Below are 19352 nucleotides of genomic sequence, written 5' to 3'. Positions count from 1 at the left end.
TCCCTGGGCAGGGGACCCTGCTGTCACTGTCCCCACAGCCCCGGCCGTGTGCCAGGGCGGCGCTTCCCGGCGTGCAAGGTAGCATCTGTGGTGAAATCTCACCAAACGATCCAAGATCCTTTCCTCCAGCTGGGACTGCTTGAATATAGCCTGGGCGCCGGATGATGTGGGAAATCAGTCGTAGCCGAGCACAAATTGCATGCATAGAGGTAATTACTGCAGCACAAGGTTGGTAGCACCACTACCCACATGACAGTGTATCTCAGCAGTTTTCATTTCCTATTGCTTCAATTCAGACAGGGGGCTTTTCATCTTTTTTCCTTTTTTTTTTTTTCCCTGTGGTTCAATTTAAACTCCTTTTCCTGCAGGGACTGATGCTAAGGCAGGATTTCTTTGGGATAAAGCTCTGGTTTCACTACAGCCAGTCATTCCACACACGCAGAATGTTCCCCTATTTATGACACCCAGACCCATCCTGCCCCAGCTCCAGTGCCCTGCCCCGGTGTGAGTGTCACTGCCCAGAGGTGGGGTGGCACAGCAGTGACAGCCTGTCACCTGCTGCCATGTGCCAGCACCCCCAGCCTGCTGTGGATGTTGGTAATGAAACACAACGTGCTGGCAGCCAATGAAGCCAGTTAGGAAGCAAGTTGTTCTTCACACTTGGGAAAGGGTGAAATACAATGAGGAAAATGGAATAAAAAGGGTTTCTGCTGAAAAATAAAAACACTAAGAGCTAATGCTGAGTGGGGAAACTGATCACTACCATTACAGATACTCAGCAAAAATAGGGGCCGCCTTATGTGTACTGTGATTATACACATCGTGACTAACACGGATCTATAATAATACTTGCTATAAAGAACTTATTTTCAAACAGACACAGGGGTTAAATGCAGGAGGGAAGGGGAAATGACTGTGCAAAGGCACCACACACCCAGCCAGAGGCTGGCACAGCCCACGCTCCTGCTCCCCAGCCCACCCACTCCCCACGTACCTGCGTGCACCAGAGGAAAGGCTGCCAAACTTCTTAATAATTCTGTGACCCATTTAAAACTATCTAGTCTTACATTCATATATGCTGTATGAGAAATAAAATATAGCACTCCCGAGTTTTGAGTGGCAGCACTTCCCTCAAGACAGATAAAAGCTGCGAGTTCTCTTTGCTGTTTGGTGCCAATTATTACAGAGTTTTGACTTATATATTATTACATAGATCATTTAGTAAAACAACCTACATACAAACCCAGTGGTGTGTCTCCCTTCAGCAGATATCTGCAGGAACTGGAGCAGCTCAGACACTCACCCATATCTCCATATTTTGTGGGCTCCTTCCCCTGCACCCAGGGGAGACACAGTCCCTGCCCTACATCTCCCTGCAGCCTAATTAACAGAGGTCCAAATAATTTACTGGTACTGCACATATAAATGCAACTGCACCACGTTTTGGAGGGGAAAACACCAACACCCAACTGGTGGCAGCCCCTCTGGAGATGCTGGCTCACCCCTGAGCCCCCCGGGTACCACGGCAGGGTTTCACCTGCTGGTGCCCACCTGTGCCCAGGGGGCTGCCCCGAAGCCCCCCAGGCCGTGCCCCTGCCCCTGCAGAGCCAGGGGTCACCACGCTGCTTGTGCTGATTATTCCTTTAATAAAGGGCCCTGTCTTTTCCAGAGGCTGCAAAATTGATGCGGGTTGCCATGGCAAGCACACACTTTCCCATTTAGCAGAATAATAGGCAGCTTTGTATAATTCACTGATTTCAGATGATTTCTCACCCCGAGTGCAAGTCGCTCAAGTTATATAAGTCACCTGTTGTTTAGTCAATCTGGCAATTTTAATTAGAATAAATTTTTATGATTCGTCTTTGCAACGCTTAGAGCAGCTCTGCCACCAGAATGCTGAGATGTCTGTAAATTATACAGGCCCCAATCATATCTTTTTTTCCTGTTTTAATTACAGTAACATTGCAGCATTAATCATGTAAGCCTCTGTTAAACAAGTAACAGCCATCCCCTGTCATAATTAAAAAGAAAGGCCAAGCAAACAGGAGCTCTGGAGTTTACCATATTTTCTCTGAAAATTATATTTTAACTTAAGAGTTTCACAAACAGTAGTTTTATTTGGCTCTAATTAGTGTTGGGAAGGAAACACCGAAAGGTTAATAAGAGATGGTTAGTTTGTAATGCAAGTTTCCCAGTGCCAGCCCCAGCAGTTCAGTCTGTTTTCAGAGTCATTAACGATGTAGATTGATTACAGGAGGAGATTGGGAAGTGCTGGCTTGCTGCGTTAGCAGAAGGTTTGGTTTTATTCATGTACCTTCCCTGCTGTTCCATCTGATGGCCATTACCTTGACCACTCTGCCAGACTGAACGGCTGAGAAGGAAAGTGTTAAAGGTTCCCTCAGAAGTTACTGGCAGAGGGGCAGAAGAGCCCACGTGAGCCTTTTTCTGACTTGTTTGTAAGGCAAAGGAAGCTGCAAGCTTGCCTGGACTGTTTGTTTATCTTCAAATATCTTAAAATCCAAGTATTGGGTAGTGGTTCTGGAAAAGGAGGCTTTGGAAGGGTTAGAACCACCCCATCTTCAGCTGAACCCTGAGACAAAGATCTTCTCTGCAAAGGTTCTCCTTGGGCTGGAGTTTAGGAACAGTTAACAAAACCAAGCAGAAATAGAAGCTGAAATTCTCTAATCTGAAATACCTCTTCTCCATATCTCCCATAAATTGCTCTCCAGTCACCCAGTAAAAATATGGGTAAGCAATGACTGAATTTGACAAAATCTCATTAAAAAGTACAATAAAACAGTAGAAACTCTCCAAATTTCTGGGCTGATCATTCATCCATTACAAACCTACACAACAGGGCATGGATTCAAGTTTTAATTTTCCTCTCCAAGTTGCCAAAATGTTCACATCTGCTGAGTCTTCTCTGTGCTAAGGGGGAAAAAACTTGAGGATCTAAAGGTTGTAACTCCTATGACCCTGAATGGAGTAACTTCAGTGATGAAGACTCCACAAGAAGGAACCTGAAAACTGAAGGAAGAGTGCCAGCACTGTGGGATACAAGACAATGCTTCTTAAGCAAACAGAGGAGGCTGCACATCTGTTTGTTATTTAGTTCTGCTCTTGCAAAGAGGGGTTGGCTTCACTCATTGCTGCGGAGGTGACTCCAGTGTCACCCCTGCCCCAGCAGCAAGGACTGCTCCTGTGTCCTCCTGTGTCCTCCAAGGACTCCTCCAAGCTGTGCTCAGTGAGAGCAGCACGGAGGGAGAGCAGCACAAGGGATCTGTCTGTGCCACCAGCAGGTCCCCGCAGGGATTAACCCTCCTGAAGTGACCCTGCCCTGCTCTGCTGTGACACGTGTGACACAGTGAAGGCAGCTGAGCCCAAAGGTGGGGCCACTGCCCCTCTGTCCCCTTCTCCCTGTCCACAGCACCCTCTGAAGAAGGAGCTCAGTTACACTCAATGGCCCAACAAAACACATTATGCCCCTCCACGATCCTGGCTGGGAAAGGTCAGCAGGAGCTCGGGGAGGATGGAGAGAGCGTGGACAAAAGCACTGGTAACCCCACACGGAGCTGACTCAATGCTCAACACGCAATCATTTACAAGTCTGGGAATCATAAGACAATCAACTCCTCTTCCCAGAGCCCAGCTTACCCACTCGTCAGGAAAATCCTTCTCGGGGCTTTCAGAGGACTGTGAGAAGCTGATTGCTCCCCGCAGGCTGGCCACGGCAGGAGCACCACTGAGCTCACTGAGGCGGCTTCGCCAGAGCCGCGCAACAATACAGAAATCAGAGCTGCAATAATTGACACTGCCCTGCAAAGAAAGCTTACAGCATTCATCCATCTTAAGGGATGTGCTGTCACTCACTTATGAATGTTATCCTCTATGTCTTGTGCAGCGTGTGTGAATACAAGAAATTAGGTACTTTCATTAATTTGTAGAAACTTGCAGAGAAACGCAGCCTGCAAAGCCCTGGAATATGCCACTGAGGTCTTTATGTACATGCAGCTCTACAGAAAGGCTTTTCTGCAGAGTGAAAGGGGGGTGTAGGTAGAACGACTGCTGGAAATCAGCTTACAAAAAATCAACAGTTTCTAATACCTGTGTTTGCCTCCAGTTAATACCATTAGTCATGTTCTCAATTCACAGCTGAAATACACCCAGATACTATGGAGATGAGCATAAGAACCAATTGGAATATTCCAGATAAAACCTGATCCCCTAAATGATGATACATCTGAATAATTTGGGATGTAACCGGCAAGAAAAGTTTCGGTGAATATCATGGACCCATTCCTCCTTTACATCCAAATCTTATTTCTACACTGTGTGATAGCATAAAGAAGACTTAACACAACTATTTAAATATAACCCATTTCTATTCAAAGAAGCCTTCATCTTGCTGGAGTTTATGGGTCTCAGACACAATTAAATCTCCCCTGTGAGCACAGTTACACAGATGTGGAAATGTATGGGGGATCAGGTCCTTCCAGATGACATTTCACATGCACCTTTACTGCTGATCCGGCACCACAAAAGTGGAAGTGATGCTTTTAGAAGCAATTCTCTGTAGAGATCCATTACTGACACTGCTTAAAACCCTCTCATTTTGATTTTAAAGCTTTTTCACTATTTTATGTCTGTGGTGACTATTTCTAACACTGCCATTTTATGATTAGCGTGTGCTTATTATTTTCATATTTTCTATTTTTATCTTAAACAGTGAATCACTGCTTCATTGGACCAATGATTTTCTTTCTGTAATTGATGGCTGAAATACTGGTCAGCACTGGGAATTAAGATAAGTGTGAAATCTGTTGCTTCTAACATTAAAAACTTATATTGGAAATATCTCCTTTCTGATTTCTATGCTGGCAAGAGCTCCCATGACTTAGAGAGTACGAGAATGGCTCTTGCTCAAGGCAAGGTGAAAAAGGCAGTAGAATACATTTAAGCATATCTAGGTGCTTGTGCACATCCACACAAAGAAAACAAGCCAAACCTGCACAAACACTACGACTGCAAGAGGGCAAAGGGATTTAAAGAAAAAAGTACCAGTATGAGGAAAACCAAGGGAGGAATAACTACCTGAATCACAAAACAGAGTATCCAACCTCAAAGATGCTAATTCAGGTCCTGAGGGACCTAATCAGCCTCTTTGTTGAAGTAAAGATAAAACTTTTTGACAGCAAACGCTTTCTGATAAAATGGAATTTTCAATTACCCTGCGAACATCTGGTCGGCGCTGCCATTTCCAGGGAAAAGCTCCACCACGGTCTGCAGCGTTGGGAAGCATTCCACGCTGAGCTCTCCCCGTGCTGCTGCAGGAACAGGTGTCAGGAGCCCCCAAACCCACGGCAGAGCTCCCACCAACGCCTCACCCCACAGCTGTCCCCAGGGCAGCGTGCTGCTGGCTCCCTGTCCTGCCCCACACTGCAGCTCCTCCTGGAAACCAGGGCTGTCTCCAGCGCTGCACTTCGAGCCTCAGGTACACCAGGATACGGAGAAAATCCACCCCATCTTCCAGTGAAACGGGCCAAGGCACAAAGGGGAGCCCAGGACTCAATCCCATCTCCAGCAGACTTCTCCAGCCATCCCAAAACATCGCTGAGATCCAGCTGCTTGAAAACACCCCTCTCTCAGAGAAATCCGTCTGGAGGTTCAGCTGAGGACTCGTTAGGAACGGAGTACATACAAACTTCCAGCAGCACTTAGCACCTCCACAAATAAACAAACAATCACAGGCAGCCAGGCAATCGCTGGAGGTGGAACGGCACCAGCGCCCGCCTTCCTCTGCATCCCATTTGGTGCCAATTAGCAAGGGAAGGAAAACAATCCTGGGCTATAATGAACTCCAAATTGGGTACATATTAGAGCAATTAAAGCCATCTTTTCATCAGATGAATTTATAATCAATAATTAAGATCCTGAGGTAAAGAGGGACTGGGCAGAAGTCCTGCTCCCAAAATACGCGATGTGGCTGAGCTCCAGGCAGTATTTCTGATGACCTGCTGCTACCCACTAGAGCTCAGCACTCTCCATGCTATGGTTTGCCATTTTTCTGGAAATCTAGGTCATTTCCAAAGGAGGAGAAAGGGCTCCTGCCAGCAGGACTGGCAGCTGGTGTCACTCCCACCCAAGAGTGGCACCAGGAAAGTGAAACACCAGCAGCTCCCGGGGCTCCCGTGCCTAAGTATTCATCACTGGTTTAAGAAGACAAAGGAGGTTGGATCCACCCAAGCCTACCTCCCTCTGCAGGAAATGCAGCATCTCAGTAGGCAAAGGCTGGCCAGAGAGGTCCACCCTGGCCACCCTGAGCGACCACACAGGGATCATCCTCTATCAGCTACAAGGATTTCTGCCAACCAGAGTCTGCCCTGGCAGATCCAGGGTTACCCACCAAGCAGATAGAGACTCACAATTTATTGGGACACAGTCTGAGAGCTGGCCACCCATGAAGGACTTGTGCCTCAAGCTGAGATCCAAGCCCAGCAGAGACTGGCCATGGGGGGACCACGCCAGGCTGCCAGCCAGGAGATCATCACCATCAAGGAGCAAACTCCAACAACAACTCCCCCACCCCATTTCTCTGGGATTACACGAGGTGCAGTTTGGGCAGGGACAACAAACAAAAGCAAAGCATGGGTACATGAGCTGCCAGGCTGCTCTCCAGACAAGGACTGTGTGTTTGGAGCAGTGTCAGCCAACACATCCTTGCCAATGAACTAGCCCTGCACATCCTTGTCAATGAATTTCTGGTGTTTTCTCTCCACCCTGCCACTCTGCCCCAAAATCAGGTAAAAATTACCAAGTGAAAGCCATCACTTTAATCATGTGGGAACTGCTGTTATCACCATCATCTCAGCATCTTGATTTTCCTGATTATTTTCTGCCGTTCCTGTTTGACAAATCAGCTCAGGCAACACTCTCTTTAACTTTTTTTCAGCTTCTGCGACAGTAACCACTTCCCCCCTGTGCTGCTCCTCTCACTGCTCCACCAGCACCCTGATAACCTCACAGGGTTACCCCAAACTCTTCCACACCAGACAGGGGGTCCTGCAGGACAAGAGAGCAGATTGTGGCTGTCCTGCCTGCAGGTGCAGCTGGACGTCAGTGCAGCACTACCATGCTGCTTTCCTCCCAAAAATAAACCATACTCAGGAGCACCAACCCCCTGGGCCACTGCAGGACCGGGACACAGACAGGTTGCCTTCAGAAGTCATCTTCTGGAAATACACCTGATTTTTGGGGTGTATTTTACATGCAGTGAGGCGTCCATGCTGCGATGGACTGAACCCTATTTACTTCCATCTGATTCCTATGATGAGCTCTGCCTCCAACTCAGCCTCTTTAACTTATTTGCATTGTTATCAGAGCCAGCACGCAGACTTATCAGAAATGTAATCCCTGTAAAACCCTATCTGCAGTCCACTGAGATTGGGTTTTTTGCTGAAGAAATGTGACAAAAAATTAACAGATGTTGCTCAGACCATTCACCAGGATGGGAATCAATTATGAACATTTTTGCTCCTACAGTCATCCCTTACTACAAATGCATCTTAGGAAACCCTCTCCTGATCGAAATGAAAAAGCATTTCTTTGTAATAGAAGAATAATAAATGATAGCTATCAGCCTGCATTCTCTGACACGGTGCTGGTCCGCAGAGAATTAAACTGCCACTGTACAGTTATATAAATGTTTAATTTTTTTCATCTTTGGCCACAGTAGGGTTGTCTGGAAATACATTATCGCTGCGGATGCCATCCCTCTCCAATTAGTGCGGCTGGCAGCGTGCAATGTGTAGGTGACCTCTGTGTTCCCCTCCTCGTGCAGTCTTACAGGGTTAACTGTGGCCATTTAACAGACTCTATCGAGAATTAATACAGCGATCAGATTCTCCCCAGAAAAAGCCCACACTCGGTGGCGCAGATGGCAAGAACTCTCTCTCCCCCGTTTGACTCTTTTATGACAGCAAAACAAAGGCTTTTAATGATGTTTACCATGAATTGAATTAAACAGCTGAAGACCAGTTCATAATCACAGCATTTTGTTTTCATATCCTTAAGTCTTTTAGCAGTGGGGCTTCCAGTTGAGCCTCAGCTACAGCTTATCTCAAGATATAGCCAAGTGCCCCGAGGCTCCCCCGCGCCGGAGCACCAAACCGCACTCAGCCTTCTTAATTGAAAAAGACAGGATGTTTGCATTGGATGTTTGCATCCCTCAGACATTAAAAGCGACATTCATGCCCAAGTACAAACGACACTTGGGCTCAGATGAACTCCTCTGACTTCCTTCCTCCAGCTAATACCAGTCTGATTTCAGAGCAGGACTTCATCCCTGCACTGGGGACGAGAAGAGCTGAAAGCTGCCACCTATGCAGGTGAAAAGATGCAAACCCTCACCCACTGGCCTGAGCTAATCCCTCGTGGGATGCCTGACTAATTGCCCACATGCTCTGCTGACCTTTGGGAGAGCTGCTGCACGAGCTCTGGAGCTGGGAAGGGCACACACCATCAGTGCTCCAGAGGAGAGGCAGGCAGGGACGAGCTCTGGGCATAGAGCCTCTAATTCCTGCCCTAATCCCAACTCCAGCACTCCCTCACTGCCAGGCACATGCTCAGGGCCTTGGGTTTTCTGTCTGTGAGCAGAGGATAATCCCAACTGCTCGCTTACCTGACAGGCATGGCGTGAAGATTAATTTACATCCACCCAGCACTGTGACGATGTACGGCGTTATCCCCAGCAAGCTCTAAGCATCCTCACTGCACTGGGCAGCCCAGGGGCACCTGAGGGGGCAGTGGGGGGCAGGGGCACCCCGCAGGGTGCAGCAGTGGCTCACCTGGCTCGGGGCCCTGGGAGCCCATGGAGGGCACGCTGGTGTTCAGCACGTCGTTGACGGCCGTGTCGCAGTAGAGGCCGCGCTGCACGTCGTGCTCGCTGTCCGTCTGGTCACTCTCCTCATGGCCACTGTCCTTCAGACTGTTCCCCTCCAAGTCCTTGAACGTGGAGCTGCTGGGGAAACACAGCTGTCACTTACTGGGTGGGACACGGTGGCCCCCGACACCTTGTGGCACTGCAGGGGACAGGAGGGCCCTGTCCCCCAGCACCCAGTGACACTGCCAGGCATGGAGAGCTGGGCAGGTCCCTGTCCCCAGCACCCAGTGACACTGCCAGGCACACAGAGCTGGGGTACCCAGTGACACTGCCAGGCACACAGAGCTGGGGCAGGGACTGGGGGGACACTCCCTGACTGGCACTCCAAAACACAGCGTCCAGCCTGTACTACCCCACAGGCTGCTCCTGCCTCTGGTGTGGCAGCCCTGTGGTGCACCCTCAGGCTGCCCTGTGTCTTACAGAGCCTCAGAGTGAAGCAGGGTTTGAAATAATAATTTTAAAAGCATACATTAAATGAGCTGTTTCTACAACTTGGCTCTCCCAAGTTGCACTACCTCATACTGAAGTTACACAAGATCTAAACCCCATTTTTTTAGGTTATAAGCCAAATCCTAATCACTTCAAGCTTAAAAACAAAAGTCTTCCTGGAAACAGGAATGTCTTCTTAATCACGATGATGTACTCTTATTTTTAAAAATAAACCAGTGATTCTGGGTCCAAGTTCATGCAGCTTTAAGGAAATGTGATCCACAGTCCAACATCCTTGATAGGCTCTGCAAGCACAGGCACTGCTGGAAGGAGCAAGGACTGAGCTGCTCCCAGATGTCCCCCAGGGGCTGAGCAGCCCCAACACCCCACGGAATGCAGCCCCTGGCCAGAGGGATGGAGAAGGGCAGCTCCTGTGAGGACAGCTGAGAGCTGGGATTGCTCATGCTGGACAATGTTCTGGGAAGAGCTTACAGCCCCTTCCAGCTCCTCGAGGGGACTTATGAAAAGGAGTAACTTTTGACATGGGCAAATACTGATAGGACACACAAAAAAGAGGGAGAGTGACTTTTTACACAGGCAGATAGTGCAGATAGGCAGATAGGACAAGGAGGAATGGTTTTAAACTGGAAGAAGAGAGATGGTATTTAGATATTAGAAAGAATTCTTCCCTGTGAGGGTGGGCAGGCCCTGGCACAGGGTGCCCAGAGCAGCTGTGGCTGCCCCTGGATCCCTGGCAGTGCCCAAGGCCAGGCTGGACAGGGCTTGGAGCACCTGGGACAGTGGGAGGTGTCCCTGCCATGGCAGGGGTGGCACTGGGTGATCTTTAAGGTCCCGTCCAACCCCACCATTGTGTGATTCTATGAAGAACTGCATCTCTGGCTGCACTTGGGACCCCCACACCCTGAGAGGGGCCGTGCCCAGGACCCGGGGGTGCTGTGAGCAGCAGGGACACCTCGGGACACACCTGTCCCAGGTGGCACAGCCTGGGGACACCCACCCTGTGCTCCTTCCACGGCCAGCCGTGGCACGGGAGAGCTGCACTCGCTGGGAGGATCCAGCTGCACCCACCCTGAACTTCCTCGCCGGCTGATCTGGAGTGAAACGTCAGCCAAAGACACGGCCTGGGCTTCAAAGCCCCAAAGAGCTGGAGATTTTCATTACTTTGAAAAGCCCTTTTGTGTCTCCACGGAAACCAAGCAGACCACCTACCATCTAATGCTCTGCAAAAGCACACGGGGGGGGAGCTCTGAAATACATATAAATTGGTAAACCTTCAAACATTACCTTTTAAATAAAGATGTCCCTATTGAAGCCGCTGACTTTGATTCCAGGTGACATCAAAGATTTTTAAGTTAAGAAAGCACTACAAATCTACAATTCATTTGTGTGAGTGTAGATGAGCAAGAGAGGCAGGCAGACAACACAGGAAAAGTACAAATAGATTAATTAAGTGCTGGATTTGAGAAGATTCACTCACCAAAGATAGCAGAGCTACAACATCTTCATAAAGGCAAAGGATGAAAATGATGCCACAGTATGTTACAGAAAATATTTTTTGTTCTCAGATGTCTGCACAGCATTCCTGGCACCCGTAGTACTTGAGATACAAGACAAAGGTAGAAAGCAAGGGGAACGCTGTCCTACACGGAGCTGCTGCTCACAACGTGCAGGCAACCCGTGTTACAAGGCATTTATCTTCCCTGCAGAGAGCCAGACCGGAATGCAGCAGGCACACGGCGTGCCTGCACGGCTGACACTTCTGTAAAGGATGGGCAGGTCTGGGGGAATGCATTTCCCAAACACTGCAGCCCCGGAGCCAGCCCCGCTGCGGCAGGCGGGAGCGCCGTGCCTCTATCTTAGGTGTGAACGAGGAAAGATTAATAGATTTGGGGTTTTTTCAGCCTGCCTGAAGACTCTCTGGCGAGGAGCAGCGTGGCACAGGCCAGCCAGCTCCCAGTGTCACATTAGCATGGTTAAACACAGGAGCCAGGCAGGCAAATACACCTGCCCTGGCAGCTGAACCCGCGGCTCCCTCACTGCTCGGGCTCCCAGCATGTAAACAAATGGGATCGCAGCCAGGCAGATAATTGGGTATTTTTACTGCTCAGATCAGACCTCAACAGTTCAGGGCTGGCTTCTGCTCTCTGTAAAAGCCGTGGTTCAGGGATGGCTTCTGCAGAGTCACGGAGCACAGCTGTGCTGGGCACGGGCATGGGCATGGCCATGGGCATGGTGCTCCCCACCTTGGCCAGGCCCTGGGGACAGGAGGAGGTGGCCAAGGAGCTGCTGGCCTATCCTGCACCCTGCTGCTGTGCAGGGAGCTGGCCCTGCAGCCCTGCTGAGGAGTGCTGCCCACGCTGGGTCAGTGCAGTGCCCTTGCCAGGAGGCAGCACAAGCCCAGCCTCACCCCTGGGGTGATGCTCACCTCTGGGTTAACACAGCCCAGCAGGGCTCAGCTGCTGAACCCCCAGAGACATCCCCTCACCACCACCAGGCTCTGGGGACAGCAGTATTTCACCCAAAGGGCTCTGCTTCCCCAAGGGTAACTGCCAGGTTGCAGGTTGTGATTGTTTCCTTTTACACATGGAAAAAAATCAGCCTAGCCAAGTGCAGTTTGCCTTGGTGTTCAAACTGAAACAGTGAGCTAGAACCATGAGCTGCATCCAGCCCAATTACCTGCCCCAAACAACTTGGTTTTTTTTTTTAATTTTCCCCGCCTCATGTGGCAGAGAGATCTCACCACCCAAATCTATCCTTTTATTCCTGCGCATTCAAATGGAATAAACTCTCAGAATTTGAAAGTTGTCAGGGTAACAGCACTCTACCTCACTTACTGCACCTTCCCAGCATGAAAAAGCCAAAGAGAAGGGAAAAAAATATTTCCTTTACTGCAAACCATGAGCAACGAGACTTAATGGTAAATAAGTACCGTTTTAAAATCAAATCATTACTCTTAAAAAGTTTTGCATATTAAAACAAGCAGGTAGTACATAAGGCAGTATGAAAGAACATGAAACCCTTGGGATGTGGCTGGGCAAAGCAAGCCTACGTACCTTTTTATTAAATGAGCTCTGCTGTTCACGTAGTTGGAATCAAAGGAGTAGTTTTCAGTCTGGAAGGAGGAAAAGAAAAGGGAGATGGTTACAAGTCTGATTTCTCCGTGGCTGGGAAGAGCCAGGTTTGCAGGGCCAGGATGAAACCTTTTGAGAGGGAAGGAGCATCCCATGATGGCACAGGCCCCTGAGAGCAGGGCAGAGGCAGGCATGGAAAACTCCAGCACCTGTCAGGCTTTCCACCAACTTCCACCAAAGAAAAGCCTGTCTGGTGACCACAGAACAATTTGCACAGAAGAAACAATGTGACTATGCTCTGTTACAAAACTAATTGCTTTTAATTCCCTGATGGACTCAGTTCTGTGTGTGTCAATTTGACTGAAAGTTCAAAAGGTATTTTTCTTATTAGTGTATAATTAACATGTTAAAATATTTATTGCATAGATATGTAAATGCCAGCAAGGTAATCCCCTGCCAGAGAATTTAATGCGGGCACTTTTCTTTGTTTCACATCATTTCATTTGCAGAGACAGTGGGCTCTGTTATTAATAAAAAAGCAAACAATGGGTGACACGCTTAAAAGTTCGAGGGGAGTGAAAGAAGGGGAGAAAAGTCAAAGGAGTTGTTACTTGCAAGCAAAACCCACTAACTGTGCACTTGAAACGCATCTTTTAACCTCAGATTACACAGCCCCGGGGCTCTGGTGCTGGCAGCAGGTAAGGAACCAAAAAAAGGCAAAAGGGAGGGGAGAGAGTGGGGGAAAGCCACAAGGCCATGGTGGGAGCCATCAGGGGGCACGGGGTGGGAGCTGTGCAGGGGGAGCTGTGCATGGGAGCTGTGCAGGGGAGCTGTGCAGGGGAGCTGTGCAGGGGAGCTGTGCAGGGGAGCTGTGCAGGGGGAGCTGTGCAGGTGCATGGCAGGATGTGATGGGAGATGCTCAGTGACTCTGCATGGTTCCAGTGGTGGGACATAGTGGGATCTGCACAGCCTGGCCAGGATCCTTCCTGCACTTCAGGGACCCCAGAGGATGCAGACCTTGCACAAGTCAGGCACTCCACCCACCTGTCCACCCAGGGCTCCCACCTGGGCTCCCACCAGCACCAGCCCTGGCCCTGGGCTGCTCCCTGCCCCTGAGCAGCAGAAGGAGCAGGCTTTGCTCGGCTCCCCTTCCTCAAGGACAGCAGCAGCATCCTCCCAGGACAGAAAAGGGAACAGCCAGCTGCCCCCAGCCCTGTCCTGCCTTCGCTCTGCCTCGCTGCTCCTCGCCCCAGCCCCGTGGCTGCTCTCCTTCCCACAGCCACCCTGGGATACTATGGCCTGTTTTTATGGCAATTATGAACACGGTAAAAATAAATGCATGCATCTTTAATGTCTCAATAAATAAAGGAAAGCAGAGTCTGCTGCTAACGTAATCACAATGGCAGGATGCAGGGAGAGGGGCACTGCAGCAGAGCCCAACGTGCAATCCAGTCGTACCCCAGCAGAGGTTACAGGGCTCTGCCAAGGCAATAAAGCAGAGGCAGCCTTGGTTAAGTGTAACCTTTTCTGAAATACAGCACAATATCTAATTTACCAAACAGGAACCTCCCAGAGAGAACAGGCGAGGAGCAGCGAGCCGGGGGAGTTGGCCCAGCGCTCAGCACAGCTCGGTTATTACTTGCACACAGTAATTACTGCTGGAGAGCCACGCTGGAGATTTACTGCACAAACTACTGGTCCCTGCAGTTCCTGCATCCCTGGTCCTGCCGGATGACTTTGGTGCTAAGAGCTCAGGAGCAAAGATACATTATTTTCAAAGCATGTGATGCCCAGGAACCCAAACACCACGGAAATCAGCTGACCCTGTGTTTGTCCATCAGCCCCAGGGCTGCCATGCCAAGGGGGGATGCCACCCCACAGCAGCCCCCAGCCCTGCAAAGGGCTGAGAGCAGCCGAGCAATGGAGGGAGAAGGGATGGGGGCCAGTTTTGGCACAATCCTCCCAGAGAGGGGAGACCCCCATCACCCAGCACTGGCAGATGTGGGATCAGCCCCCACGAGCCCAGAGCCTCAGCTGGCTCCATCCCTGCATCCCCAGCCCCACTGTGCCCAGCAGCAGGGAGACCCCCTGCACCCTCCACTGCCTCCATCACCTCCCTCCCTGTGTGTGCACAGCCCTGGGAAAGCCAGGAGAGGAACAGCTGGGTGAGACAGCAAATTTCAATATGCACAGGTACACTGAAGAGCTTCAGAACACTCAGAGCACGGACACTGCATTGCCAAGGCTTCAGGGCCAAGGAATACCCAAGGTCATCCACAGGGAAACACTGACCACTGCCACCCAAACCCCACAGGCTGAGGAGACACCACACGTGCTGCCATCAAATGCCACAGCCCAGACACAGACCTGGCACTAAATCCCCCTCGGAACAACATCCCTGGGAGCTTTGCTATTGATTTCAAACCAAAAACAAAGACCATATCCTGGCTCAACCCATTCACTGACGAGCAAATTCCCCATGATTGATGTTCACTGGACTGATGTCCTTCCTGTGCACTCCCTGCTGCATTTCCTGGTGTTTCTGTACTCCTGTGTGTCTCACGTGTCCCCTCCTCAGTCTGCTCTGCACCCCTGCTGAAAGCCCCACATCCACACGGAGCAGGAGGCTCCTGAGGGGCTGCACACAGCATCCGTTCCCAGGCTTGGAACTGGAACTCCCCCACCCCGGGACACAGCACAAGTAATGATAATTACTTCCAGATTTCAGGCAAACCAAGGAGTGACACAGCCACAAGGATGGGAAATCCTCCTCCCCGGGTCTGCACCCTCAGAGGTGAGAGCTGCCTGTGCTGCCCACGCTGGCACAAAGTGGGCTGCTCATCCTTCCCACACCAGCACGTTCCCTCCAGCCCAGTTTCTTTAGTTAGCCATGGGATTATCTGTCAAGGTTATCTCCATGCAGGCTAGGGGATCAAAACAGAAAAATAAAAAAGAAATGAGATTTTTCATGGAGAAGGGTTGCTTTACAGCTTGCATTATTCAATCAAAGTTCACTTGATTTAATTCTAGTTCATCCTGCAAGGTGCAACCACTTACAAACAGAGGCAAAATGATGGGAAAGGAGAGCGTCTTCGACATGTCAACATTCTAATTGGGAAAGGATCCACTCCCTCTCTTAATGAGACCCAAAGAACAAAGTCAAAGCACAAAAAAGAGGGAAAGGTAAGGCTGGCTGGCACCGATGAAAGCGTGCTCTTCATCAAGTGCATCACTGAGAGGCTGGCCCTCATCTTCTTCATTATTTTGGCAAAAGCAAATGAACTGTCACTTTCTCACTAATCAGCAGCACTCCTGCAGAAATCAAAGGGGAGCCCAGCCCCAGGTCCAGCCTCTCTTTTCCATGTTCAGAGCCAGGCACAGCGAGGACCTCCCAAACATGCTGCCAACTCTTATCTCCTGCTCCTTGGAACTGCAGAAAGGATGATCAGCCCCACAGCCTCCGTGCCAAGAATAAACAACGCTGGGTGCCATCAATAAACAATACATTCCAGACACTGGGAAAGCTGAAGAACACCTTGCATGAAGTCTGTGGCCTGCATTTCTCTTGGAGGAGAAACCCTGCTGTCCTCCAGGGACAGGTCTGTCCTTGCTTTCCAGATGCAGACGTGTTGGTGGCAGTGCCATCAAAGGGAGCCCTGCTTGCCATACAGCTTACCAGTGCCTAATTTGAAAAACGCTTTTAACCGCTGCCTTAGCAACACAAATATAAATATAACAACAGGCACACTCCGAATCGAGCAATCCGAGCAATCAGGAGGGGAATATTAAACTTTTTTTTTCCCCCTGGCAGTTGCTTTTGGTTGTGGACTGCCAATTCCATTAAATTAAAAAAAAAAAAAAGCTGTACAAACGTCAGTATAACTCTTCTTGACCTGGATATTGATGGGGTGACTTCCCCGAGAGCAAAGGGTCTGTTAGCAACAGGGCCCTGCTCTAAGGACTGCTCACTCCCTGCCTTAGAAACAGAAACAAACCCTGGCGCATCCAAAGGCGGTTTAAGAGGAGCTAATGCAAGGGCCAGCAGAAAGGTCAGCGGGCTGCAGCAGCTCTGGGCAGGGCTGGAGAAACAGAGGCTGCTGGTGGGTCAGTCCCCAGGGCAGCAGGGGTGTCCTGGGCCATGCCAGCAGGCTGGGAGCAGCACAGCCCTGTCCCTGCAGCCTCAGGGCACGTGCCTGCCATCTGGTTCCTTATCACTCTTCCTCTTTTCAGCCATTTCAGACGGGGGATATTTTTCAAGCCAAGCTCCACAGAGGTGAAAATCCAGCTTTGTCCACGGCGTGTGGATGCAGGCTCTCCATAAAGGGTTTGGTTCCTCAGTCCACACGTCAGCCCCCAGCACAGTCCATGGTTGTTGGAGCTGCACCCATCTCTCCCGACCCGAAGTGACAGGTATCCATCCATCTGCCAGCCTCTGCCTCTGAAGATGGCTCTGAAGCATCTCAACACAGGGCTTTCTTGCCCTTCTTCTCACTTCAGGGTGAAAACATTTCTATCTTTCCACAAATTATTGTAAACCTGCTGCAACCTCCTGCCAAAGCATGTAGGCACTCTTCACAAAATCAGCTTCATAAAAATGACACATTTAGCACCACTTTTTCAGGGTTATCCCTTGAGCCTTTTTTCCCCTGTGTGCCTTGTTAATAAAGCTTGCATGTCACCCTTTATTATTAAAAAACAAAGCGGACCTTTCTCCAAGGCTGCAATGTGCATCTCTCCTTTTGGTTTCACAGAATCCTCCAGAATCACGCGACGGCTCCTCATCCTCTGCAGCAAGCTGCACATCTCCACCCGGAGCACCAGCCTCCTGACCTTCCCTCTGTGCTGCAGGCATCACTGGGGACCACACAAATGGAAAATTGCTCCCAAAAGTCCACTGGGCCTCCCTGGTGGGAAGGGTAGGGCTTGTCAGACCGCTTCTCCTGGTCCTTCTGTGTCCTCAGTCCTGTTCTCCATGGGCCACTCAATCTCAGGCTCCAGCATCTGCAACAGAACTGATGCTGCCTGTTAGGAGATCTCACCAGCATTTCATTCTCGTGGTTTGAATTATATTGTGGGTGATACAGAACTCATGCAAATTAAATAAGAACGCTCCAGCTGCACTTGGGAAACAGTGAAAATTTCAAAGTAGGGACCGGGTCAGATGAAGTATGCGTCAGCAATGAGGGAAAGTCATTATCATTTAGCAAGCTGCTTATTCACCCATGGGAAATAAGGAAGAGGTCTGAGACTCCTTCCCACCGGGAGCAGGCGCAGAGGCAAAGCCCCAGGAGCACTGAACAGAGCCCCAGGGCCCGAGAGGAGCAGCCAGGCTGCTGCTGATGCTCCCACACCCTGCGACAGGCTGGGCTCCCTCTGCACAGGGCACTCATGGCAGGCACTCACCAGACCCAGCTCCGGGCTGGGAGCACACCCCAAAGCACGTCAGGAGAGATTTCCCACTGTGTGTGATGGCACATAATTAGTAATTAACCCTGTGCTACCAGCCCTCCTCTGCCCCAGAGCGGGGTCGGGGGCCAGGACCATGACCAGGTGCTGCCTGACCCACGTGAGGAGCTCTGCTCCTGCTCTCCCTGCTGGCCACCAGCTCTGCTCTGGCACTGACAGCTCCTGTGGCACCCACAGCCAAACCCCTGCTCGCCAGGTCCTGACCCTCCCTCACGGGCACCTCCTGGCATGGTGGGTGCCAGAGGCTGGAGAGCAGCAGCAGCCCGAGGCTTTGGGTTAAACAGCAGTGCAAACCCCACCAAACAGCTACTGGGGCTTCCAGCACGGGGAAAATCAGCAAACAGTGACACACAGCAATGGCCAGGTCACAGCAAGGAGCCCAGCACCTGTCCCTGACAGCCCAGCTGTGCTCTGCTCTGAGACCCCTGCAGGCTCAGCACCTCTGGATAGCACATCTGGCCACTGGTGCCATCAGCAGCTCCAGCTCTGCTCTGAGACCCCTGCAGGCTCAGCACCTCTGGATAGCACATCTGGCACTGGTGCCATCAGCAGCTCCAGCCACCCCATGGGCACTGCAGCAGAGCCAGAGCAGGGGGCAGAGGAGCCTCTAACTGCCAACAGCCCCAGCAAGACAGAAGGAAAACATGAAGCAATTCAGCTCTTAAAGAGCATTTAGGAGCCAGTCACCTGGAAGAGCTGAAGGACCTGACCTCTGGCAGGTCCCTCTGCAGCCCCCTCCCCACAGCCAGCTCGCTGACAGGGCTCCTCGTGCAGGAGACTGCCAACTGTGAACTACAACGTGGTGTCTCTGAACAAGTGAGTGCATCTAGCATCTGATATTGATGTTTTATAATTAGATGTAATACAGCAGATCATTTTCCTGCAGCTGATCAATGAAAGCAGGGCTGGGGTTGGGGTTAGGCTGTTTTGCAGACTGATTGCTGCCTGCTGGAGCAGTGCCTCGCTCACTTCAGCAGGAACGAGCAGAGACAAGGATGTGCAAACACAGCATCCATTTAGATTCACCATCCCCGAAATATAAACAGAATATTTATTTCTGGCCTTTTAAGTAGTAATTCCAAATTTAATGAGGTACAATGAACATTCCTCCGAGCCAGACTCTATGGCTACTTAACACCACCAAGCCCCTAATTACTACTGCAGCTTAAATAAAGGGCATTCCGTTATGATGGACGTTATTAAACACTGAAGGAACTGAGTCCAGCCTCCATTTTCTCTTGATGAAATAAAAAGCACTGCAGAGAAATCACTGGGAGAGTTCATCCTTTAGCATCACTCCTCTCATCAGACTGAGCAGCAGTATCAAGCCAGACTTGTATTACAGTGCAAGCATCCCACTAATCCACGCTGAACTCCTGTCCCCTCCCCAAATAAATACTGGCTTTGTCATTTTTTGTTTGAAAATG

At 50.2% G+C, this 19352-nt stretch overlaps 1 protein-coding gene across 3 annotated transcripts in view; it reads right to left on the bottom strand.

The window, feature by feature from the left end:
- The window catches only part of PCDH19 (protocadherin 19), a 56068-nt gene that overhangs the window by 16606 nt on the left and 20110 nt on the right, over positions 1-19352 (bottom strand). The window contains exons 3-4 of one of the 3 annotated variants that reach the window (XM_039722610.1): positions 12442-12500; positions 8844-9016 (exon numbers count right to left, since the gene is read on the bottom strand). In XM_039722610.1, coding sequence (XP_039578544.1) covers positions 8844-9016; positions 12442-12500 — 232 coding nt within the window. Of the gene's footprint in view, positions 1-8843; positions 9017-12441; positions 12501-17165; positions 17472-19352 lie in introns of those variants that run through there. The other 2 variants (XM_039722611.1, XR_005629053.1) reach the window with 2 other exon arrangements.

This window comes from Passer montanus, unplaced genomic scaffold, assembly GCF_014805655.1.
Source record: "Passer montanus isolate IOZ18808 unplaced genomic scaffold, ASM1480565v1 scaffold49, whole genome shotgun sequence".
Classification (NCBI taxonomy): domain Eukaryota; kingdom Metazoa; phylum Chordata; class Aves; order Passeriformes; family Passeridae; genus Passer; species Passer montanus.
Note: the sequence above shows the minus strand (reverse complement) of the source record. Positions and strands in the feature narration are given on the sequence as shown.